We start from the raw sequence: 25,693 nt of genomic DNA, 5'->3' as shown, positions 1-25,693 counted from the left end.
CCTTGTTTCTGTGCTTGCCCTGTTTGGATTCCTAAGTTGGAATATTCGGTATTTTGGTTATTTTGGAATTCATAGTTTTGGGCGGGATCTTTTGCGTGTGAGAATAAATCCTGAGTTTTGTTTGCATCTGGTCTGCAATTGGGTCCTTTACTACTAAAATCCTAACAGTAACAAAGTAACAGCCAGTTAACACAAGTACATAAATGAAGAGGGGCTTCAATATATTGACAGTAAAGCATATAAAAAGAAAGGGATACCCTATACTGTAAAATGTGATCTGGGTTCTCTGTCGGTGAAGGACCATTAGAGCTAATTTGATGATGTTAAAGTAATTCGTTTTAGGAAGCAGTGGAATTCTGAACAGATACAATCATTCCCTCGTTAAGTTCTAAGTTCTTAAGTTAAACTCTGTAGAGATGATCAAACCTGTCCAAGCAAGTCCAATCCTGTGGTGAATTCATTGTTTTTACTGGAACAATGCCAACCTTAAACCCACGTCTAGTTTCATCTTGAGTAATCTCTTTAAAGTATTAAAGGGTCCATGTTTATAACCTCTCCACTCCCCCACCTAAGCCATGTTTTTGGCTTTTTACATTTGACTGGTCACATAACCATGCTGCTCTTGGCTGGGATAAGTGAGTGTGAGGCAAATTAACATCATGAAGTAATCATAAAAACAGAAACTGCAGAGTAAGTGGAAGTTAACTAAACAGATTTTGTTTCATACAAGCAGAGGCAAGAAACTTGAACTAATAGCTGTTAAACCATCAGTGAGACTGATTGATGGCAATTTGTTTATAGACACTGAAGAGCAGTATTGAGGTACTGTGAACATGCTTCACCAATGATTGTGAAATTTAGTTTAATGATGTCAGGTATTGCATATGGTCAGGGGCCTCCAGAAGTCAGGGAATGGAGTTGCATCATTATTGATTGAAAAATAATGTTGTAAAGCAGGGGTTTTCAACTGGTTTTGTCCCAGGGACCACCATTCCGACCAGAAAGTAATCCGCGTCCCACTGATGTGCCAATGATTCCCAAAACATTTTACAGTCCCGTACCCTTCTTTTTCATGTTTGTAACCACCGCCGCCACGCCCCCTCCCCCCGCACACATATTCTGCCTATAATACTTGTCAGTGTAATTTCTTCGCTGAATATGGGTCTACATCAGTATTTTGGGCAGTGCGACTTGGCTATTCAGACATAAATATGTCGACGGGCCCAGGTATATTTATAAAAATAAAAAAAGTCAATGGTGAACTGATCAACATAGGCTCATGTCGCGGACCCCCTGCAATGCCGTCGCGGACCACCAGGGGCCACGGACCCCTGGTTGAAAACCCCTGTTGTAAAGGATTGAAGAGGACAGGAGTGAATATACGATGGAATCACATGGGTGAGGTCATCTATAATTATGACATGGCACGATATGGAGTTTGTCAAAAAGCTAGGAAGGAAAAGCAAGGCTGAACCAACTCAAGACAACAGTTCAGTGAAAGAATTTAATAAATAAAAACCATCAATTTAATAAATAAACACAAAACAGTATAAAAACAGAACAGTAACAGTGAACAGTACCAGAACAGTAATTTGAGGAAAAACCAACAAAAAAAAACAATGTTTGGCAGAAAGCCATGCAGTCTAGTGGTGTGGCCACGCTCCAAACACTGGACTTCATATAAGTAATAGCAGATGAACTGAACACATTACATGACATGTCATGCGCCTGCAACAGCCTCCAGAGGTCCTTGAATCACATGACTGCAAAGGGAAGTTTTTAGCTGTGAGAAGACTCTACATAACAGCTTCCTGAGCTGGTCCTCTGGACAACTTCACAACACGAAGGTTGGACTAATAACATTAACATTATTATAAAACAAACAAAAAAGACTGAAGGGAGTGAAACCACACCCTAATCACTGGACTAAATTAAAGTCATAGCAGATTAATTGAACACGATGCTAATTGATGGATTTGAGCTGGGAGAAAAAAACATTAAGTGTGAGAATGAGGTCCTATCTGCATCCATGCCCTTCTTCAATAAGCATCGCCTTGCCCTGAATTCTTCATTTCTAAAACTTCACAGCATGATGTTGGGCCAACCATATAAACCTTATTTGGATATTTCAAATGTATTTGTTTTTCTTCACTGCAAGTGCAGATGTGATATAGATATATGATATAGATATACAGTATGTAAAGTGCAGGTGAAGTACAGGTGAAGAAGCTGTTGCTGAGCCTGCTGGTCCGGGAACAGAGGTCCCTGTAGCGCCTCTCTGAGGGGAGGAGGGCAAACAGTCTGTGGTTGGGATGGGAGCTGTCCTTCTCGATGCTGCGCGCTTTCTGCAGACATCTTTTGCGCTGGACAGCCTCGATGGAGGGGAGTGGGGAACCAGTGATGCGTGGGCAGTTTTCACTACCCTCTGGAGAGTTTTGCGGTCCGCAACAGAGCAGCTGCCATACCAGACTGAGATGCAGTTGGTGAGGATGCTCTCAATGGTGCAGCGGTAGAAGTTCACCAGAATATGAGGAGACAGATTTGCCTTCTTCAGTCTCCTCAGGAAGAAGAGACGCTGGTGAGCCTTCTTGATTAAGGTTGAGGTGTTGAGGGTCCAAGAGAGGTCCTCGGAGATGTGGACACCCAGGAATTTAAAGCTGGCGACACGCTCCACCTCCGTCCCATTGATACAGATCGGGGTGTGTGCGCCACCTTTGGTCCTCCTGAAGTCCACAATTAGCTCCTTGGTTTTCATGGTGTTGAGAGCCAGGTTGTTGTTAGCACACCACACTGCCAGGTGCTGGACCTCTTCCCTGTAGGCCGACTCATCGTTGTTGTTGATGAGGCCAATCACCGTTGTGTCGTCTGCAAACTTTACAATGGTATTAGAACCATGTACAGCTGTGCAGTCGTAGGTGAAGAGGGAGTAGAGGAGAGGGCTCAGCACGCAGCCCTGTGGGACACCAGTGTTCAGGATGAGGGTTGAGGAGGTGTTGTTGTCTAACCTGACAGACTGAGGTCTGTTGGTTAGGAAGTCCAGAATCCAGTTACTGAGGGAGGTGTTGATGCCCAGATCACTGAGTTGTGTGATCAGTTTGGAGGGGATTATGGTGTTAAATGCAGAGCTGAAGTCTATGAACAACAGTCTCGCGTATGTGTTACTGTTGTCCAGGTGGGAAAGGGCGGAGTGTAGTGCCATGGAGATGGCATCCTCCGTGCTCCTATTCTGGCGGAAGGCAAATTGGAGGGGGTCCAGTGTGGGTGGTAGACATGTTTTGAGATGAGCCAGGACCAGCCTCTCGAAGCATTCATTATGGTTGGAGTGAGTGCAACTGGGCGAAAGTCATTAAGGCTCGCTGCCTTGGAGTGCTTTGGCACCGGCACGATGGAGGTGGTTATGAAGCACGTGGGGACAGCTGCTTGGGCCAGTGACATGCTGAGTATGTCAGTCAAGACCTCAGTCAGCTGCCCAGCACAGTTCTGCTCTCCTCTAATTTTCACCTCTTATCCTCTTTTCTCCTCTCTTCTCCTCTTCAGTCATTGCTTCTCCTGTCTTCTCCTCTCCTCTCTAGGTCTCTCCTCTCCCCTGCTCTCCATGTCTCTCCTCCTGTCCCCTGGTCCTTTCTTCTCTCCTCTCCAGTCATCTCTGCTCCTCTCCTCAGCTCTCCAGTCAGCTCTTCTCCTGTCTTGTCCTTTCCTCTCGTCTCCTCTCTGTCTCTCCTCTCCCCTGCTCTCCACATCTCTCCGCCTGTCCTCTGCCTTGCACTTCATAATAAACACAATAAAGACATTAACATTAGTTGACGCCCGTGAGCACCACTGTTGGTCACTGGGTGAATGTGTGGCTAAGTAACTTTCCAACTGACTTGGCCATGATTGCTAACTTTAGTGATGGTTGATTGTTTAGCACTCGTAAATAGGCCAGTTTTTACCAAATAACATTTGTTTCCACTCCATGCAATAACTAAAACTTCTGAGGAAAATTATATTCATTTCCACAATTACGGTGCAAAAATCATTGACGTCAACGTTATCTTTTCATCTAATCTGCCCACCAGCTTAGGCCCACCAGTTTAGGCCTAACAGCTTCCGATGGGGTAAGGCAACACCACTTGGACAAACCACACATAGAATGCAGTACACTGTAATGCCAGAACCGGTTATAATAGAGAATGTTAAGTTTAGTTATGATTGTGATTGATTATATTCACTAATGACTATTTTGGACGAAAGTGTGTGATTGCCAGTCGTAGTAGCAATAAGGGGGAGCATTTTGAGCATATTTGAATATTAGGGGGGATTTGCCCCCCTCAGTATATATTATAATTACGACTTTGCTTCACTGGCAAGTACTTGAGCATACGCCATTTGGCGACCTGGGACAAGTCATGCTTTCCAGACTTAACCATTTTTTTAGGTTGGTAAATTGGTAAACTCTGAAATTAGGATAGGTGGTGTAATTATTTGTGTGAAAGGTAATGTGTTTTTAGAATTATTATTGTTTTGATTTCTCCTTTCTACTGAAAACAGTTGTGTGTCCATAAAGAACGGCTGATCAATGGAAAAACAAGTCAACGAAACACAGGGAGATGCTCCAGAGGGACAGAGGTAATGCATCATCTGAATTATGTTTGATGCTAAATTAAGCTAATATGTTTGTGTGTTTCTATGGCTCTTGTGCTATGTAGTAGACGTATAGGCTAATAGCTTACTTTTTAACGCTAAAAAACTGTTAATGGTCAACACGTCATGCACTGTCCAACACCATTGGTGAGAGAAACGACGTATACCTACACTGTATGAAAATGAGTTTGAACAAATGAACACAAACATGGATCATTTTTAAGCAGGAACTCATTTTGGAGGCACACCCTCTCCTGTAGGACATGTATGCACAGTAGTGAGAAGAGTTAACTTTTCACATGCTCTTGCATTATATATGGAATTGTGTGCACAGCAGTGTCATTAAAACATTGGACAGTTTAGTTCAATGGCTGAATTTGAATATCCAAATCAAAATAAGAAATTATGTTTTCGATGCATTTTTTTGTGATTGTATTAATTATTTAAATCCCAACATTCCATTTCCAGCTTCCCCTTTTTAAAAATAGTCAGTCAGATTTTGGGTGTAAATGCCGCTGTAGTAAATCATGGGTGATATTTTGTGCGATAGACACGTCTGTCGGGAGAGGCCTCCATCACCTGTGTCCATCTGTGTGTCCATGAAGAGTGACCAGTCAAAAGATCACCCCATCGAGTTTAAAAATGTTACAGATGGATCAAGGCAAGTCCATGAAGCAGGCTCATGTAAAAGCTTTACTAGGAAGGGTATTTTAGGAAGTCAACAAATTGTGAATATAGATTGTCACAACCAGATATTTGGTCAAGAAACAAAGAGTCTGTCTATAAATACTTTGTAACTGTATTTAATTTACAAACTAACATTTCCCTTCCAGTTTCCCTTTTGTAAGAGCAGTCAGTTTGATTTTGGGTGAAAATGCCGCTGTAGTAAATCATGGTTGATATTTTGTGCGATAGACGCGTCCGTCGGGAGAGGCCTCCATCACCTGTGCCCACTTGTGTGTCCATGAAGAGTGACCACTCAGAAGATCACCCCATCGACTTACAAAATGAAGATGTTACAGATGAATCAAGGCAAATCCATGAAACAGACTCATGTCAAGGGTATGATATGAAGGGTTTGTTAGCCACACAGATATTTGATCAAACAACAAACAATCTTTCTATGAATATTTATTAAAGTGTATTTAATTTAAATATCCACTCTCCCCTTCCAGCTTCCACTTGTTAAGAATACTCAGTCAGATTTTGGGTGAAAATGCCGCTGTAGTAAATCATGGTTGATATTTTGTGCGATAGACACGTCCGTCGGGAGAGGCCTCCATCACCTGTGCCCACTTGTGTGTCCATGAAGAGTGACCACTCAATAGATCGCCGTATCGGCTTCCAAAATGAAGATGTTCCAGATGCATCAAGGCAAGTCCATGAAACAGACTCATGTCAAGGGTATGATAGGAAGGGTTTGTTAGGAAGTCAACAAATAGTGAAATTAGAGTTCACAACCAGATATTTGAGAGTCTATCTATAAGTACTTTGTAACTGTAATTAACAAACTAACATCCCCCTTCCAGCTTCCCCTTTTTAAGAATAGTCAGTCAGGTTTTATTTGTAATTGCCTTTGTAGTAAATCGTGCTATTTTGTGCCGTCCGTGTGGAGAGACCTCTTGGGAGATGCATTTTGACCCAATAAAGTATTTGTAAATGATCCAATTTGCAATGACATCAGACTAACAAACATGTGCAGACCAAGTTTTTGAGGTATGTTTTTGGAATAAGCACATATTTTGTTTTCATAAGGCACTCAATCTATTCACTAGGTTTCTGACATAGGCTGGCAGTGTTGCCAAAGTACATCAGTTAGCAAGCTGGGTAATTATTATTAGGGTCAACTGTGCTTTTGTTGATGTTTAAAGGTTGGCTCTCTAGTTAAAGACAATCCTCCTCACTTCGATTTTCCATCCCCAGAACCAAAATGGAGGAATGTAAACCAGATGCTCTCAGTGACCAGTTCACCCAGATTCAACATGGGGATCTGAAGCACATATTCCAGGTTTGATACAGACTTTTAATTCAGTGCTGCTATGGAGTATATATTCACATTTAGTAATATACACCACCATTCAAAAGTATAAGGAATTACTCATGAATGTACTTGTTTTTTAAACAAGTTTCACGTTAGAAATTTTCTAAGATTGACCATAAGTATAGTTATAGTTATAATTATATATAAGTTTGATAATTAGGCCCATTATGGCAGGATTTTGACAGGTTATGTTGTCTTGGTTAATGTCAAGATGTCATAACAATGACATCCCAAACAATGTCAACTTTCCATAAAAAATTGACCGAACGGCACCTAATGACAACAGTCATAAACATTCATAAAAACTCCCTCATGTTCATGACAGACGTCATGTTATGGTTATGACAGTGCCATGTCAGTCTTATGCAAACCGCTTCAAATAAAGTGTTACTGATTGTTCTGAGGAATTAAAGTTATTACATGCAAGAAATTGGCAAGTTACATCTTCCCAAGGTGTGCACCACACCCTTCACAGAACAGCGCAAACTGGTGGTAACCAGGAGATGAAGAGAAGCCCCAGTGCACAAATGCCTCAGATTCTGCAAATTCTTAAAGCAAATTGTCGTTTAATGTTCTGCAACATTGTTAACATATGGTCATGGGTTACATAAGGCTGTACTGTCTGTCTAAATGTTCTGCACTGGTCATTCAGTAGTTTTTAATCTCATTACTCTCTCCCAGGGTCCAGCTGAAATGTTGTACTTTAGATGCAACTGTAGTTTACATCTCTACGCTATGTATAGTTCATTCTGCAGCATGTTTCTACATTGTTCTTAAAACAGATGTACACCTAGGGTTGGGTACCGAGAACCGGTACCAACATGGAACCGGTTCCAATACAACCGGTACCTACCCGGACCGAAATGCAACGCAGAATTCGGTGCTTCATTTCGGTGCCTGAGCCAATTGAAAACGGTTGCTAGGCAGATTCCGCGGGGCACATGTAAAACTGCCCCAGCTCCCAATGTAAACTTTGTCCTGTGTCGCTCACGCTCATTGGTGTTTTCATAGCAACAGTCTTATGACAGTGAAGAGCAGGCAGCATTCCACAGAGCAAGCACAAACAGAACTAGCCATCAACCTTTTAACAGAGAAAATACCGAAAGGTAAACGGTCAAAAGTGTGGCTGTATTTCGCACAAAAATATTCAAACATCGCGACGTGCAGCAAATGCAACAAAACAATTGCGTGAAAAGAGGGGAGAGAAGGCAAGAGTCAACGGCAGATCAGCAACCGAAGACTGAAAAGTATGATGACAGCTACACTTAGCCTACGGTAGTCTCTTAAAGGGGCAGTACACATTTTCTCGTACTCAGTGTGTTCAAGTAACAAGATTAACTATAAACAAGATAGAAAAGATAGGTATAAACAAATCATAAAATGGTGAAATTTCATGAAATAAATGCAAACAAAATAATACATTTTTGACTCCAAAGGCAAGAAGTTTGAAGCTGTTTTTTGTATTTATTTATATTTATTTAAGTATACTATAAACTGTTGTTTACAGTTAATATAATATTCATAGTTTGAAGTTAAAAAATTTGAAGCTGTAGTTTGAAGCCAAGTGTTTTGTACTTTGTAATATTGCCTTGGCAATTTTTTATAAAAGTATCGGTTCCGGCACCGTTTAGGCACCGGTATCGTTTTAAAAGTATCGGTTATGTACCGGTATCGGATAAAAATCAAACGATACCCATCCCTATGTACACCACAACAAATCCAGTACCAGCCATGATGATAATCATATATACGCGTATACCATAATAATGTGTGTGGAGGGTTAGCTACCTGGCATTCTGTTATTATTTGCTGTCTCGCTTTTTTACAGTACACTTTTAATATTGTAATGAAACTAATAAATGCAGTGTAACAGAGTATGTCATACTGAGAATCATTAAGTAATAGAACATTACTTTGTATTTACATATACCAGGTTTAGGGGATAAGGTAAATGTAAGTAGTCTATTAGTGCTCTGTAATGCAATGCACTGCAGAGCGTGACCAGATATTTGTACTTTAGGTGTTAGAGGAGAAGATCATCACCTTTGTGAAGAATGAGCTGAAGAGATTCAAGAGAATGCTGAGTCCAGATTACCACGACAACTTTGAGAGTAAAGAGGAGGATGAGAGTGATGCCAGAGAAGCGGTTCTGAAGATGGCTCTGCACTTCCTTAGGAATATGAAGCTGAAAGATCTCGCTGACAAACTGCAAGAAAGTAAAACATCTTAATATTTTTTTTCATTAATGAGCTATATTAGGAAATAGAAAAATAGGATTTATTTGGGCCTAGTGTTAAAGGTTTACCAAACATAATTATGTTGTGTTTTGTCTTACATAGATGAGCTGGATGTAGTTTGTCAGACTGAGCTAAAAAGAAATCTCAAGAACAAGTACCAGGGTGTGTTTGAAGGAATACCCAAGCAAGGAAGCTCTGCTCTTCTAGAAAAGATCTATACAGAGATCTACATCACAGAGGGAGGAAGTGGAAAAGTAAATGAAGAGCATGAAGTTAGACAGATTGAGTCAAGATCCAAGAGACCAGCTGGACAAGAGACATCAATCAAATGCTGTGACATCTTAAAACCCTTACCTGGCCAAGTCAAACCAATCAGAAGTGTTGTCACAAAAGGAGTTGCTGGCATTGGTAAAACTGTTTCAGTTCAGAAGTTCATCCTAGACTGGGCAGAGGGAAAAGAAAACCAGTATATCCACTTCATATTTCCACTGCCTTTTAGAGAGCTCAACCTCATGAGAGAAAAACAGCTCTCTTTGATGAATCTCCTCCACCACTTTTTCACAGAAACAGAGCAGTCAACTTTTCTCAGCCGAGGGAAGTACAAAGTTTTGTTCATCTTTGATGGTCTGGATGAATGTCGACTCCAACTAGACTTTCAGAAAAATGAGAGTCTGACTGATGTGACAGAAGTCACCTCATTGGACATACTCCTGACAAATATCATCAGGGGTAATCTGCTGCACTCTGCTTTACTTTGGATTACCTCTCGACCAGCAGCAGCCAATCAAATCCCGCCTGAGTGTGTTGACCGGGTCACAGAGGTTCAAGGGTTCAATGACCAACAGAAGGAGGAGTACTTCAGGAAGAGGATCAGTGATCATAATATTGCCAGCAAAGTCATCTCTCACATCAAATTATCAAGGAGCCTCCACATTATGTGCCACATACCAGTGTTCTGCTGGATTGCTGCTACTGTTCTTGGGGTAATTCTTAGCTCTTCAGGAGACGGACAGATCCCAAAGACTTTGACAGAGATGTATACCTATTTCCTTATTTTTCAAACCAAACAGAGGAGCCTAAAGTTTGATAATGTGCATGACCTTGAGCCACAGTGGAACCAGAAAATGACCCTTGGTCTTGGAGAGTTGGCATATAAACAGTTAGAGAAGGGTAATCTGATTTTTTATGAAGAAGATCTGAGAGAGTGTGGCATTGATGTCAGAGAGGCAGCAGTATGCTCTGGCATCTGCTCCCAGATCTTTCAAGAAGAATCAGGGCTTTATCAAGGAAAGGTGTTCTGCTTCGTGCATTTAAGTGTCCAGGAGTATCTTGCAGCTTTGTATGTGATTTTGATGGTGGCAATTGAAAGGAAAGACTTAATATCCAGACCCCAATCTCCTGAAATGGAGAAATCCATGATCATCTTATACAAGAGTGCTGTGGACAAAGCTTTGGAGCATGAAGATGGACGCTTTGACCTATTCCTCCGTTTCCTTCTTGGTCTCTCTCTGGAGTCTAACAAAACTCTCCTGCATGGCCTACTACAGAGAGGACAAAATCAGATCAGCAATGAAGAAACAATCAGTTACATTAAGGAAAAGATCAGGGAGGTTCCTTCATCAGAAAGGGTGATCAACCTCTTCCACTGTCTGCATGAACTCAATGATCACTCCTTAGTGGAAGAAATCCAGAGCTTCCTGAGTGCTGGGACAATTTCTGAAGCTGAACTCTCACCTGCCCAGTGGTCAGCTCTAGTGTTTGTGCTACTGACATCAGAACAGAAGCTGAATGTGTTTGATTTGAAGAAGTATATCAGATCTGATGAAGGTCTCCTAAGGCTGCAGCCAGTAGTGGAGGAATCTAAAAAGGCTCAGTAAGTATGATGGCAGTGTGTATTTTCAGAAAGTGAGGGGGTAATGACTGTTAAGTAAAGAAATATTTGTTTTCATTTTGTAATATAAATATTTTATTTAGAAGCACAACACTAATATACAGATGGCAGCAGTGTCCTTTTCATTGAGCTTATAGTCACTGGTGGCTGTTTTTCTCTTAAGGCTTATGGTCATTTTTTTAGTACCAAAAGATGGTGGAGACACAATTTGAGATATCATCAGTCAAGAAACAGGTCTAATCTTGTACAGTGATGCGCATCAAGGGAGAGAGAAAGAGGGAGGGAGGTTTCACTCAAAAGCGTCAAATATGTTTCATCTGGTCAGCCATTGTAACATTTCAGTTCTTATATCCTCTGAGTATTAGTTGTGTCACCCCATAGCCCCATCCCTCCATGAATATGTATCAGATTACTACCTCTGACGCCGCAACATTTGTCCACAGGGGAAATTGGTTCCAAGAGATCCAGCTGTGAGCAAATGTCTCTGATACCCCTTGCCTTAATGAATACAGGCCTCTAAGACACTTCAATATGAACCAAGAGAAGGGGTGAGGTGAGATTACCAATTCACACCTCTCTCAGGTCATTCCATCGAATAGTATAATGATTAAGGCGACCCATTCAGTAGGTACATTAAGTTAGCTGATTAACTCATACAGCAATACCTGTTTGTCCACTATTGGCAGCACACAACAGTAATATGTCCCCTCTTGCTACATAGCTAGAGTAGCAAGTTACAGGTGGAAAGCTATGGAAGAGAGTTGCATCCAGGAGCCTTCATAAGCAAACATGTGGCTCCTTCATGTGGCTTTCATATGGCTCCACATTAAATGATCCCACTTTTTCATTATCCACGTGTCTCAAATGTTGTATGATGTAACATAGCTTAACAGGACACATGATATGTCCAGTAACATCATAAAGAAGGGGTAACATAAGTCAAAACCAACCATATTTATTGACTGATCTTGAAAGTATTGGCTTACAAAAGCAAAATAAGTCATCACATAAAAAATATTCAGTGTTAGTGCAAGAAGCGAACTGTGAAACACACTGTGAAACCTATGAAAAGTGACAGTGGTATATGAAATACAGACCGCGTTCACGACCGCGATTTTCTTTCGTTCCAATTCTTGGATGTAGGATTTCCCTCCCTTTGTAGAAACATGTTGAATGGATACATTTGGTCTAGGAATACAGGCCTAATTGTTTTGTTGTCAATTTATCTTCATTAGTACGCCGACTAAAAAGGAGTTTCTGTCAAAGAACGAATCGAGTTATTGCACTGAACAGGGCAGCCATCTTGACAGAATATGCCTCCGTCGAAGCTGTATGACGTTCGTATAGGCTTTTACGTCCACTACTTATGACACAACATGGAGGGGCGAGCCCTCCCGGAAGCCATAGAGAATGCATTTAGAGCTCTGTTTTGTGAAAAAAAAAATGGATTTAACATGGGAGTCAATGGGAGAGGTCTGGGGCGATTTTTATTTCGCCCCAAATCGCCCCAGAAGGGGCGGGGCCATTTGAAGCACGACTTTAGGCTGACTGAACGACTGTTACCTGATTCGACAATGACATACAAAGGCAGATCAGACGGTCTAGTGGTAGAATCCGACAGAAAAAAATGTATTACATTTAAATTTACATAATTTACGCGACTTACAAGGATATTGCGTTTATACATCAGGAGGTTTTTTTTTTTTTTTCTTTTCCCCTAGGCAGTGCGTCGCCCCAATCGCCCTTATGGACAAGCCGCCCCTGGGCTGCAGTGGTGTTGTGTGATGCAGCCACTCTCTGTGTGTGTGTATGTGTGTGTGTGTGTGTGTGTGTGTGTGTGTGGTGATGCTTGGCTCGTTTCAATTCTTCGCCTCCTGTGGTCTCCTGCCTGTAATGTGTGTAGTGCTTTGCCTATACTGAAGGAATCAGAATGTAAGGTTCAGAGTTAATAATGACATTCCATAGTCAATAATTAAATGCATCTTATATGGTGTGTATTCTGTTAAGAGGACTATGACCTAAGGCAGGTGTGAAAGAGCTCTCACCCCTTCCCCGGCCAGGTCAGAGGGTCTGATGGCCCTGGGCCTCATGAATACAGGCCTTTTGAGATCTTTGGTCACGGCTGAAGTTCTTAACCCTTTTGCCCTGTGTAACCAGATGGTTCGTAGCCGTCCCGGCTACGGGGTAATAATTTGATACATATGCATGAAGGGATTGAGCTATTGAGGGATTGACACCCCTATTTCCAGAGATGGGCAGTATTTCAATTACTTGTATTTGAAATACATATTTCAACTGCTTTGAGTATTTTGTAATTTGTATTTGATAGGGCCGATAAAAAATCTAACGTAATTTGTATCAAAATACTTTAGAGTAGAGTAATTTTGTATTTAAAATACTCAAAATACTTTCTCCATTGTTAAGGCAGAAGGAGATTTTTTTTTTCTGTCAGATTCTACCACTAGACCATCTGATCTGCCTCTGAATGTCATTGTCGAATCAGGCAACAGTCAGGCAAAAGTGGTGCTTCAAATGACCCCGCCCCTTTTTGGGGCGAAATGGAAATCGCCCAGATCTCTCTCATTGACTCTCACGTTAAATCCATTTTTTTCACAAAACAGGGCTGTGTTCGAAAACTTAGATAGCTGTCTTGATCCTTGTCAATTTATCTTCATTAGTACGCCGACTTAAAGGAGGTTCTTTCAAAGAGAGAATCGAGTTGTTGCACCGAACGTTAGCCATCTTGACAGAATGTATTACGGCACACTTTACGAAGTACTCTGCAATACAGTGCACTGCAATACAGTGCACTTACATATGTAGTTTGTTCTGTCGCTGATTAGTGTTGTCTCAAATGGAACACTGAGAGACACAAATGTGGGAGCCTTTAACCTGTAAATCTGTGCTCCGGCCACCTGGAAATTTGGCGAAAAACAAAGATGGCGGACCAAAACTCTGCTGACAGCCGTGTTTTGTATGTAAATGTACATCTTTTAGCGTTTTCTCGCTTAGATTTTTAAAAAGTTACAGAAAAATAGACACTGTACTATCAGATAACACAGTTATTGTAACCAGCAATAATGGTTGAAGTGATTTGCGAAGCGTCAGTCAGCCAACTTTCCAAACTGAAAAGCTTCCGAAATGGCTCCTCCTCTTCCGCTACGTAGCCAAGATGGCGCCCGTTTAGAGTGAGTAGTGTCCATTATTTCACACTGCATTTTTTGACCGTTTGCAGTGCGCCATCCAGGTACTTTCAGTGCCCTGAATTCTGCTGGTTCTGTCAGTGTGAACGCCCTAAGCACTGAAAGTCAGTGTTTGAAGTGTGCAAGTGTGCAGTGATAGACACGGCCTGTGACTTGATCAAAGCCGTATGACGTCCTTATACACAATTACGTATGACAAAAGCATGGTGGGGCGAGCCCCGCCCGGAAGCCATAGAGATTGCATTGAGATCCCTGTTTAGTGAAAACATGAGTCACACAGTTGCTGCCTGCAAATATATATATATACATAATCAATCAAGTTGTTGTCTTTTAATAGCTTTGCTTACACTGATATTCTGTGACTGTTCTTCCTATTTGTGGGGTTCCCCAGAGCTTTGTGTAAATTATATAGCCCAAACCTGAATGCTCTGCTATACCAAACTGTGAGTAGAAAAAGTATTTCCTATATTTTAAATACAAAATACATGTATTGTATTTTGTTACATTTTCTGGCACCAGTATTTTGTATTTTATTTTGATACATTTATTTGAGGGGTATTTTGTATTTTGTATCAAAATACATTTTGATGTATTTTTGCCCATCTCTGCCTATTTCTAGGAAAGGATAAAAACCTGTAATGTTACAATGGCTGACAGACGAGATTTAGGGAAAGCTGTTGAGTGAACCCTCTGTCTCTCTCTCCCTTGGTGCGCACCATTGTACAAGATTAAACCTGTTTCTTGGACTGATCATATCTCAGACTGAGTCTCCCTCAAATATATGGTATAAAATTACTATCAATACTAAAGGCCAGGGTAGACTGCCTGAGCCTTAAGGATACTTGCTTCTCAGGGGTTTGTTATGCCCTCAGCAATGGTCCTACTATGCTAAGATATACCATGCTGCATTCCCAGGAGTAAGGCAAAGTTGTGTTGAATGTGTTGATGGCTGAGGGCGCTGTTTGGAATAAAAATGGTCCTTACTCCTCCCCCTTTTGATACTGTGGCAATGTTCTTCTCACTATCGTCCACCAGGTGTGATAGGCTAGAGGGCTATTCATCCAGGTGATCTCCAGATTCCTGAATTCTGAAAAGAGATCTAGAGAAAATAGGGCAAGAAGACCAAACAACACACAGAACAACAAATCAAAAATAACTGAGAGTGGGGATTCATCTCAGTTTGGGTAAAAATGATCTATTGAAAGAAATTGGATGATTGAAAGAAATCTTTTTACACCTTTCCAATTCAAACAATTTCCCCTGAAAATATAATGGTTGCAAGATCGTTAGATTGTTCAATCAAGATTGTTAATGCTGCTGCAAGATCATTACCCAGACGATGTGTCCTTGTGTTCACTGTGTCCTATACCGTTATGTATAGTTTGACGAAAAGGTATCTTATTTTCCAATCTAGCTCAAACTAGAATATATCGATGTACCTTAAACACATACAACCAAGACGAAGACGCCGTTCTGTAAAGATATGCTTTCAATTACTCGTAAGTGTAACACAACATACAATGATCTTATCTCGGAATAATACATCATTGTAGGCCCACACTTTAAAAGTCTTCACTCCTGCTAACTGGCTAGAGTTTGATCATTTCAGCCTTATGGACCATCAGGGCTCCAGCAGCTGTGGCAAAATACAGCTCTTATATACTGGACCTCAAGTGTGAGTTAAGTGGTATGCGTAAGCACTGTCTGTAACTATTGTCTGAAGCTTGCTTGTAGTATACTTCATGTTCTCTCACAGTCTAGGAAATTGAGCAGGCTGACCATACATTTTAGCCTAAGTCCAATTAAAACAAATACAAAATGAATATAAGATTCATTGGATTGTTGAATATTGTCAATCAATATTAACTCTGATCCATTCATTCTGATTTTTCAATTCCTTTAAGGCTCAATAGCTGTGGTCTCACTAAAAGGAGCTGTACAGCACTGGCATGTATCCTCAGCAAAGCATCTTCAGAGATGATAAATCTGGATCTAAGTGACAACAGTTTTGGAGATATTGGGGTCCAAGAACTCTGTAGCGGACTGGAGAACCCAAACTGTGCACTGGAGACACTCAGGTGAGACATTTTGATTCTTCAGTATTCCCTAGTAATGAGTTCAGTGGGATAATTTGTATTTTTTCATTTCTTGATCAAATATACTTTAGTGAAAAGTATCCCCATTATTGCAGACAGACAGACAAAGTGTATTTCTTGTACACTTATTCTTATAATTTTCATGCAAAGTTTCAGATAATTAGAAAGTCTCCCTTTTAATGTTAAGAGATCACTGAAAGAACTGCACAGGTTTAAAATTGTCAAAAGAAACTAATATCAAGTACATTTTGGGACAAACGCTCAGATGAAAATATAATGTTTAGAGTATCATAAAACCACATCACAAACTGTTTAATAGAAAATCTGGATGACTAAAATAAGTTTTCCCCTAATGTGAGTTGTTATGAAAACTAAAATCATTGAATTCAGTTAATTAACAATGGGCACCATGCATTTAAAGTGTGAGTATATTTAACCTTTCAAAAAACTCTGTCATCCAATGTTCATCACGTAGTAAACTGCTGATCCCTTCAATTTGGCTACAAAAATGGTCAGAAGGGATCTAACTTTAAATATATGATATGTCTTGTTGTGTTTGCCATGACTAAATTATGACTATATTATCACTTTAGTCTCTCAGACTGCAGTATCACAGAGGAAGGCTATGCTAGTCTGGCTTCAGCCTTGAGGTTAAATCCCAATCATCTCAGAGAGCTGGATCTCAGAGGAAATGATCCAGGGGAATCAGGAGTAAAACTGCTTTTAGACCTAAAGGAGGACCCCCAGTTTAAACTGAAAAATCTCAGGTAATTGTATGTCAAGACCAAGAATATCTCACAGCTGTTTTGAAAGAGTTTCAAGGGATTCACATGGACATTAAATAACAAGACTGTTATTATGGGTATATACGAGTTCTATGAGTACAACAAGTCTTCTTCATTGGAATTGACTTTAAGCATTAGTCTCATTATTTAATAGCCAACCCTTCATATTTTATTAAGCTGTTGACTTAGGGGCATAACTAATGATCATAGACGAACACAACATATGACACGTGTGTGTTCAAATACATAGCTGACTGCTCAGTTTTCTTTTTCTTATGTCTGTAAAAGGCTGCCTTCACTAAAAAAATTATTTGATTTGTTGAATGAACGCAATTTAATCATGCCCCCTATTTCGATCTAATTAAATGAAGAGAAACTAGTTGGTCATGATTATGACATATCAACACAACTTAAGTTCAATTTATTTGCTTGGCATTGAATCCAAATGTTTGTGTTTAGTAAGTATAGTCTAATGAACTAGTACACTGTTTGTCAGTCTTACTTACTTACTCATTCTTAAAGATGTCACATGTTAATCCTTCCTCAAATTTAATTTAAAACTACAATATATAATTGAGCAACAGTAATATTATAGGCTATAAAAAGCTGTCATGTTATTGAGTTATTTGTATCATGAATGAAACGATGATGCCACACAGCAGATGACTGCACAACACTGACAGTTCAACACCCCATATGATCACATATTTATAATGCGTTATTCTGTCTTAAATTATAACCATTTATAAATAACTGACAAAATGTATCACAAAGGTGGTTATGAGTCATTGTGAAGACATTATACATAGTGATAATGAGTGCTGCAATGACTTATAGCTACTTTATGAGACATTAATAGAGATATTAATTCCCTTATAATGCCCTTATAGGGCTTTATAGAGGCAGGCTTCATAGAAAGTGTTAACCACCCTTCTAGTCTTTCATAAGACTTCAGAAAATGAATGTATTTGAACCTTAGTATTTAGATTTTCTGTAATTTAATTTGAAGATGAAGTTACACCAGGGGCGGCTCGTCCATAAGGGCGATTGGGGCGACGCACTGCCTAGGGGAAAAGGGAAAAAAAAAAAAAAAAAAAAAAAAAAAAATCCTTATGTATAAACGCAATATCCTTGTAAGTCGCGTAAATGACACGTACATTTAAATGTAATAATTTTTTTTCTGTCGGATTCTACCACTAGACCGTCTGATCTGCCTCTGTATGTCATTGTCGAATCAGGTAACAGTCGTTCAGTCAGCCTAAAGTCGTGCTTCAAATGGCTCCACCCCTTCTGGGGCGATTTGGGGCGAAATGAAAATCGCCCCAGACCTCTCCCATTGACTTCCATGTTAAATCCATTTTTTTCACAAAACAGAGCTCTCAATGCATTCTCTATGGCTTCCGGGAGGGCTCGCCCCTCCTGGTCTTGTCATAAGTAGTGGACGTAAAAGCCTATACGAACGTCATACAGCTTCGACGGAGGCATATTCTGTCAAGATGGCTGCCCTGTCCAGTGCAATAACTCGATTCGCTCTTTGACAGAAACTCCTTTTTAGTCGGCGTACTAATGAAGATAAATTGACAACAAAACAATTAGGACTTCCTAGACCAAATGTATCCATTCAACAGGTTTCTACAAAGGGAGGGAAATCCTACATCCAAGAATTGGAACGAAAGAAAATCGCGTGGCTAATGCGGTCTGTATTTCATATACCACTGTCACTTTTCATAGGTTTCACAGTGTGTTTCACAGTTCGCTTCTTGCACTAACACTGAATAATTTTTTATGTGATGACTTATTTTGCTTTTGTAAGCCAATACTTTCAAGATCAGTCAATAAATATTGTTGTTTTTGACTTATGTTACCCCTTCTTTATGATGTTATTGGACATATCATGTGTCCTGTTAAGCTATGTTACATCATACAACATTTGAGACACGTGGATAATGAAAAAGTGGGATAATTTAATGTGGAGCCACATCATGTTTGCTTATGAAGGCTCCTGGATGCAACTTTCTTCCATAGCTTTCCACCTGTAACTTGCTACTCTAGCTATGTAGCAAGAGGGGACATATTACTGTTGTGTGCTGCCAATAGTGGACTAAAAGGTATTGCTGTATGTTAATCAGCTAACTTAATGTACTTACTGAATGGGTCGCCTTAATCATTATAAAAAAATTGCCCCCCCTGAGAATTTTTTCAGGAGCCGCCACTGAGTTACACCAAACGTCAATATGCACTGAGCCGAAATGTAAATACTGTAAGTGTGAGTTAAGTACTAGTTAGAGTAGAAAGCATTAGAGGAAAGATAAGGAGAGGTAAAGGAAGGAAGAGGAAGGGAGATAAAGTTAGGAAAGGAGGTGTTCTCTGAAGAGTTGGGTCTTCAAGAGCTTCTTAAAGTTAGAGAGGGAAGCCGGGGGGTAACATTTTCCATTATCAGAGCAGAACCAGCATTCACTCTGTGCGCAAGCACAAGTGACTTGAAATTATTGTGAGCAGCTAGAGGCAGCCAGTGGAGCTCCATAAGTAGCGGTGTGGCGTGTGCCGTCTTCGGTTGGTTGAACACCAGATGTGTCGCCGCATTCTGGACCATCTGTAGTGGTTTCACCACACATGCCGGCAGGCCCATTAGGAGGCAGTAGTCTGTGACGGTCGTGGTGCAACCGCACATGAACCGCACACTTCTGCCCCATGTTTGCAACCAAAGCGCACCTAAACAGACATGGTTTGCACACACACGCACACACAAACACTCATACCACTGATTACAATTGGTTCCTACCTCATTGAACTGTTAATTGCCTAAACTGGCAGAGGGGACACTAAAAACGGTCTGGGCCATACCACTTGAATAAGGTGATTTTTACAAACCTGTGAGACATTATGTATGTATGTATTACATAGTTATTTCTTTGTTTGATAGTGAGGAAAACTATGTTTATGTCTCAGGGTCTGTTTTGTCATTGTTGTATTGTTTAGTTTTTGTGTCTCCCCCTGTGTGTAGAAATGGTTGCTGGCCGCCATGTATATATGTTCATTGTTCTGTCTAGTTTAGTTAGTCTAGTCTTGTTGTCAGGTATGTGCATTCATGTCGACCCTTTTTTGACTGCTGATTGTTGTCCTCTACCACATTTAGAGGCTTAGCAGGTATTTTTAATAGAGAGTTGTACTGCTGCATGTTGTCCTCTACTACATTTAGAGGCTTAGCAGGTGATATTCCTGGAGACTGCTGCTTTTTGTCCTCTGCTTATTGAGAGGCTTAGCAGTTCTCCAGAATATTTGGAAACATATTAAAACTTATATGTGAACCCGCTTTTCGGGCCAAACCCACATTTTTGACGGCAACCTGAGGCTCGGTCCGTCACATAGTCAAGTCGGGAAATCATTGGATATGATCCAACGGGCATGTAGTAGGATGGCTGGAAACCTCACTCTCAGTGAAAGGGGTGAAAGAAAGAAACAATGAGCCATTAACCGAGAAGACTGACCATATGCAGTAGGACAGCTGCATGTTGGGTCTTGTGTTGCGCCCCTAACCAGGGGAGACATGGAGGGACATGTAGTAGGACAGCTACATGTTAGAGTGTCGGAGGACGGAGGACAGAGTTTGGAGGATTGGTTACTTCTAGCTACCACTTTATCTGTGAAAAAGGAGGTGAATGTATCAGTAGTGAGGTTGGTAGCTGGGGGCGGAGGAGGAGGGTAGAGCAGATTTTTGAATGTGGAGAATAGTTTCTGAGCGTCAGTTGCACCGTTTATCTTGTCATTGTAAAAAGCCTTCTTAGCAGCAGTGATGCTGGATGAGAAGGAGTACAATAGTGTCTGGAAGCTTGCAAGATTGTCCGGTGCTGCAGATTTGTGCCACTTTCTCTCAGCTGTTTTGAGATTGGAGCGCAACGTTCAGAGGGTATCACTCAGCCATGGCTGAGACTGGGTAGATCGAGCAGGTCTGGTGGATAGCAGACACAAACTATCCAGGCATTAGTTCAGAGTGGAGCATAGAGATTCTGTGGCATCATTAATCCCAAGGGAGGAGAAAGTGCTGAAAGGTGGAAAAGCAGAAGAGACCAGAGAGGAAAAGTGGGTGGGAGAGAGGTTCCGAAGATTGCGGAGGACCGAGACCATAGGTGGGGAGGCAGAGGGTAGTTTGGCGAGCCGAACATTGAACCGAATGAAGAAGTGGTCTGAGAAGTGCAAAGGGGTAACCATTAGGTTGTCTGTGGTGCAGTTTCGAACAATGAGATGAAGCTCTTTTCCCGCTTTGTGAGTTGGAGGAGTGGGGACCTGTTGTAGGTCGAATGAGTGAGCCAGAGACCAGAACATATCTATAACATATCATTCACTAAAGAAAACTATTTTTTTAAATTTCTCAACAAAATTCAACTATTTCAGTTCAACAAGTGAGTGTCGGCAGAAGTTGTTTTTGTGTTTTTATGTAAGCACTAATGACCACTCTGTGTCAGACAACAGATATGTTTATTGTCTCTGTTTGTGCAGGTTCCTGAAAGGGAGTGCTGCTGAGGAAGCCTGTGCTGCTGTGGCTTCAGCTGTGGGTTCAAACCCCTTACTCATGACTGAGCTGGATCTGAGTAAGGTCATACCAGAAGCCTTGGGAGTGACTCAGCTGTGTGCTTTACTGGAGGATTCCCACTGCAGACTGCAGAAACTGAGGTTAGTGGATGCTGTTACGTTCTCTTCATTAACATACATTAGCTGCATTCTTCTTTTTTGGAGGACCCAAATTTAAACTGGCCTAGTTTGGCAGTAGCTTGTTCTGTTTCCTATCCTTTGTTATTCCTTATGTTTCAAAGTCTATTGAAGTCTTTTGCACTACTTAAAGGGGTTTTATATGTGCAATGAATCCACAGTCGTGAAATTCATCCCAGTCCCCTTCTAAAGCTGCTTTAAGCTGAGATAACATTCAATTTAAATTTCAGTTTAAAATTTCGAAACGGTCATAGTTGCTTCTGAAGGTAACGTAACACACAAACACACACACACAAGTTTTTTGTGTTTTCTGAAAAACCTGAAACAATGACTTAGGCAATTATTGTAGGAAACTAATGACATGTTCTTCTCATTCTCTCCACAGTCTGTCAGACTGCAGTATTACGGAGGAAGGCTTCAGAGCTCTTGCATCAGCACTGAGATCAAACCCCTCACACATGAGAGAGCTGCAGCTGAGTGGGAATAAAACAGGACACTCAGGACTGAAACATCTTTCTTCTCTTCTGGAGGATCCTAACTGTAAACTGGAGATACTACAGTGAGTATCACAAGACCAAATACTGAGTTGCTTTCAGTGAATTGGAAAGTGACAGTCAACTATCATGCTCTCCACATATGAAGGGTCACAATTAATTCAGCAGTAAACGCTTCTTCTTTCCATCTTTATCTCACAACAAAAAGCCAACAAACACACTTACGAACACAAACAGTGACAGTGAGAATGAACTGCGATGCTCTCCATATATGAAGGGTCAATATTAATTCAGCAGTAAACACTTCTTATCACTGTCCTTTTCCATCTTTATCACACACACATGAAAAAACAAGGAAGAGACTTACAAACACACACACACACACACACACACACAAAATCACAAACCGACACAGAGTAACCCCCCACCCTTACACACACACAAACAAAACTTTGTTGGAAAAAATATTCTGAATTTGACGGTCACAAGGAAAAAAAGAATATTCATCATTTTCTCTCTACAGCCTGTCAAACTGCAGTATTACAGGTGAAGGATTCAGTTCTCTTGCATCAGCACTGAGATCAAACCCTTCACACATGAGAGAGCTGCAGCTGAGTGGGAATGAAGCAGGAGACTCAGGAGTGAAGCATCTTTCTTCTATTCTGGAGGATCCCAAATGTAAACTGGAGAAACTAGAGTGAGTATCACAAGACCAAATACTGAGTTGCTATCAGTGAATTTGTCCTTGACAGTGAATTGTCATGCTCTTGACATGTAAAGGCGTACTATTCATACAGCAGTAAACACTTTTTGTCACTCTCTTTTTCCATCTTTATCGGACCCTTAAACAAACACACACACACACTTACACACACACGCACACACACACACATATACACATAGAAACAAACATACACACTTATAAATACACATAGATGCAAAGAAAAATACACACTCATAGATACAAACTTAAAAGAACACACACATATATATATATATATATATATATTTATATATTCTTTGTTTTACATTCCTTTTCACTTTTCATTTGTCTAAAAGGAAAAATATATATATTTGTCCTTTTCTCTCTACAGCATATCATACTGCAGAATTACAGATGAAGGCTTCAGTTCTCTTGCATCAGCACTGAGATCAAAAACCTCACACATCAGAGAGCTGCAGCTGTGTGGGAATGAAGCAGGAGACTCAGGAGTGAAACATCTTTTTTCTCTTCTGGAGGATCCAAACTGTAAACTGGAGAATCTAGAGTGAGTATCACAAGACCAAATACTGAGTTGCTATCAGTGGATTTGATAGTGACAGTGAATTGTCATGCTCTTCACATGTAAAGCAGTAAACATTTCTTATCACTCTCCTTTTCCATCTTTATCACACACGCTTACAAACATTTACACACACTTACAAACACACAAGGAGACACACAAACACACACACTCTTACACACACACACACATAGATGCAAAGAAAAATACTCACTCATACATAAAAACTAGGGCTGTCAGTCGATAAAAAGTAATTAAGTAATTAAATTAAATTAGTAATTAATCGCACATTTTGAAATTAATCAATCACGATTAATCGCGATTAAAAGTTTGTTTTTCTTCTTAAGACTAAATCTTATATATAAACAAGTAATCACTTCAGACAGCGTGTATTTTAGACACTGTTGTTTAATTGTATTTTTTTTAAACACAATGGTGCCCCTCGACGGTAAATCGTAAGAATTTCCCCTGAAGCAATTTGAATCACCTCAATCAGCCCACTGTCCTCAACTATGTTGATGGGCTGACAGTCACCGGCAACCCAAATGTAACCTTTTCACGGACTGGTCTAGTTATTTTCCTAGAGAAGTCGTGGAGTGTGGGTTGGCGATCATCTAACCTGGGACTGCTTTCTGTCGGGTGCTTTGCATTAAGGTGATACATTCAAAATTCAGCTTGACAAATGCTACATACAACTTTAGTTTTGTCGATTGTTCCGTCATTTTGGCTCTTAAACAGAGACTTTCCGCCCAACAATCCCTCAGCTCTCTCCATCTTCAACTACAGCAGTGGTTCTCAAACTTTTTCTGTCATTTCCCACTTTGAACAAGGGGGGCTATTCAAGCCCCACCTGTCCCTCATCGCTCCCATAAAATGGCAGGCCAAGCCCCCTACTTACGGGCTACATTGCCCGAGGGGACACAGGTTCAAGTCTGGCCTGATGTAATTTCCCAATCCTCTCCCCACCTCTTCTCCGCCTCACTTCCTGTCATAACTTCATGTCCTATCCAAATAAAGGCATTAACTCTTTGGTGACTGCCCCAAAATTGACCATTTTTAGTGACTTTTTGTAAATCTTGGATATCTCTGCAAATATTGCCTATAACACCATATATTATGATTCATTTTAAAGGGTGATGAATGTAGAATCAATGTAGAATAGATGGAAAAAATATTATCACTCAATTAAAATTATTAAAAAATAATTTATGCTAATTCATGCAGCGATATTTCTGAAATAAAACACAAAATGTAGGTGTAATCTGCTGTGGTTGCCATCATGTTTTAATGACTGCAATTGTGCAAAAGCAAAGTTTTAGTATATACTGTAAGGAATCTTCCTGCCAAATTTGGAGTCAATTTGACAAAATCATCTCCTTTCACGCATCCTATAATCTCCGAAAAAACATATTTTTCCGAAAAAACACATTTTTTCCCCCAAAAAAACATATTTTCATGTATCTTGTTGTAACAACAATTATTTGCCTAAATAGATATAAAACATGTCACTATAGAACATTTGAACAACATGAACAACATTGAACAACAAATTAGAACAACAATTATTTTATATGCCACATTTAACATATGGTTACTTCAATAAACAAACATGGCAGTCAAGAGTGACTTATTTGTGGTAGTCCTTACTGTGCCAAACTTTAAAACAATTTTTTTCTGCAGTGCAATGAAGGTAGACTTGACAACACTTAGCACTGCAATAAGAAAATACTCTAATTTCCTTCTTTAGGGTCTGATAACAGACTTTGCAGTTCTTTCTCTCCGGGCCAAATGTAGGCATGTGTTCGGTCTCAAAACAATTGGGATCTCTAGATGGAGGCCTGTGTACTGGGGGAGTTCCAAACTCTTCAAGGCCTGCAAGTCCCCTTACCAGCTCTTCTCTAAAATCTAAGAGTGTGTAATTTGTAGGTCTTTTGAGATTGTCTGGGTTTTCAGCACGGTGTAGTTGGAACAGTATGAAGCTGTTTACGACAGCAATGTCAATGCAATGAAAAAACAATGTTTTCCACCACCTCATGCAGCGGCGAAGGACATTGTTGGATGCCAGTCTTTGATCCGACAAGTCAACCCCATTCATGTGTTGATTATATATTTCAATGACCTTTGGCTGCTTGACATTAATGGTGGACCAGGTAGTTCCAACTCTTTCCTTCCTGGAAACAATCGTGCAATCATTCGCATTATTTATGGAAGATAAGATGGTTACTGCCTTGTTATCTTTCCATTGGATAGCAAGACAGCAACCATCTCTCTTCCACCTCATGCTTCCCCTAGCCTTTTTCCGTGCCCATTGCTTTCCATTTTTCATAGACAAG

The 25,693-nt window shown here is 40.4% G+C and overlaps 1 protein-coding gene across 1 annotated transcript; it reads left to right on the top strand.

The window, feature by feature from the left end:
- The first annotated feature begins 8,794 nt into the window (after positions 1-8,794).
- On the top strand, positions 8,795-25,269 carry LOC122129044 (NLR family CARD domain-containing protein 3-like). The gene is made up of 3 exons (XM_042704064.1): positions 8,795-8,880; positions 9,004-10,774; positions 25,191-25,269. The coding sequence occupies exons 1-3, from the start codon at positions 8,820-8,822 to the stop codon at positions 25,267-25,269; spliced, it is 1,911 nt and encodes a 636-aa protein (XP_042559998.1). The 5' UTR covers positions 8,795-8,819.
- Positions 25,270-25,693: the final 424 nt, after the last annotated feature.

The sequence above is a fragment of the Clupea harengus genome, unplaced genomic scaffold (genome assembly GCF_900700415.2).
Source record: "Clupea harengus unplaced genomic scaffold, Ch_v2.0.2, whole genome shotgun sequence".
In the NCBI taxonomy this organism is placed as follows: domain Eukaryota; kingdom Metazoa; phylum Chordata; class Actinopteri; order Clupeiformes; family Clupeidae; genus Clupea; species Clupea harengus.
This window is presented reverse-complemented; position numbering and strand designations above follow the sequence as displayed.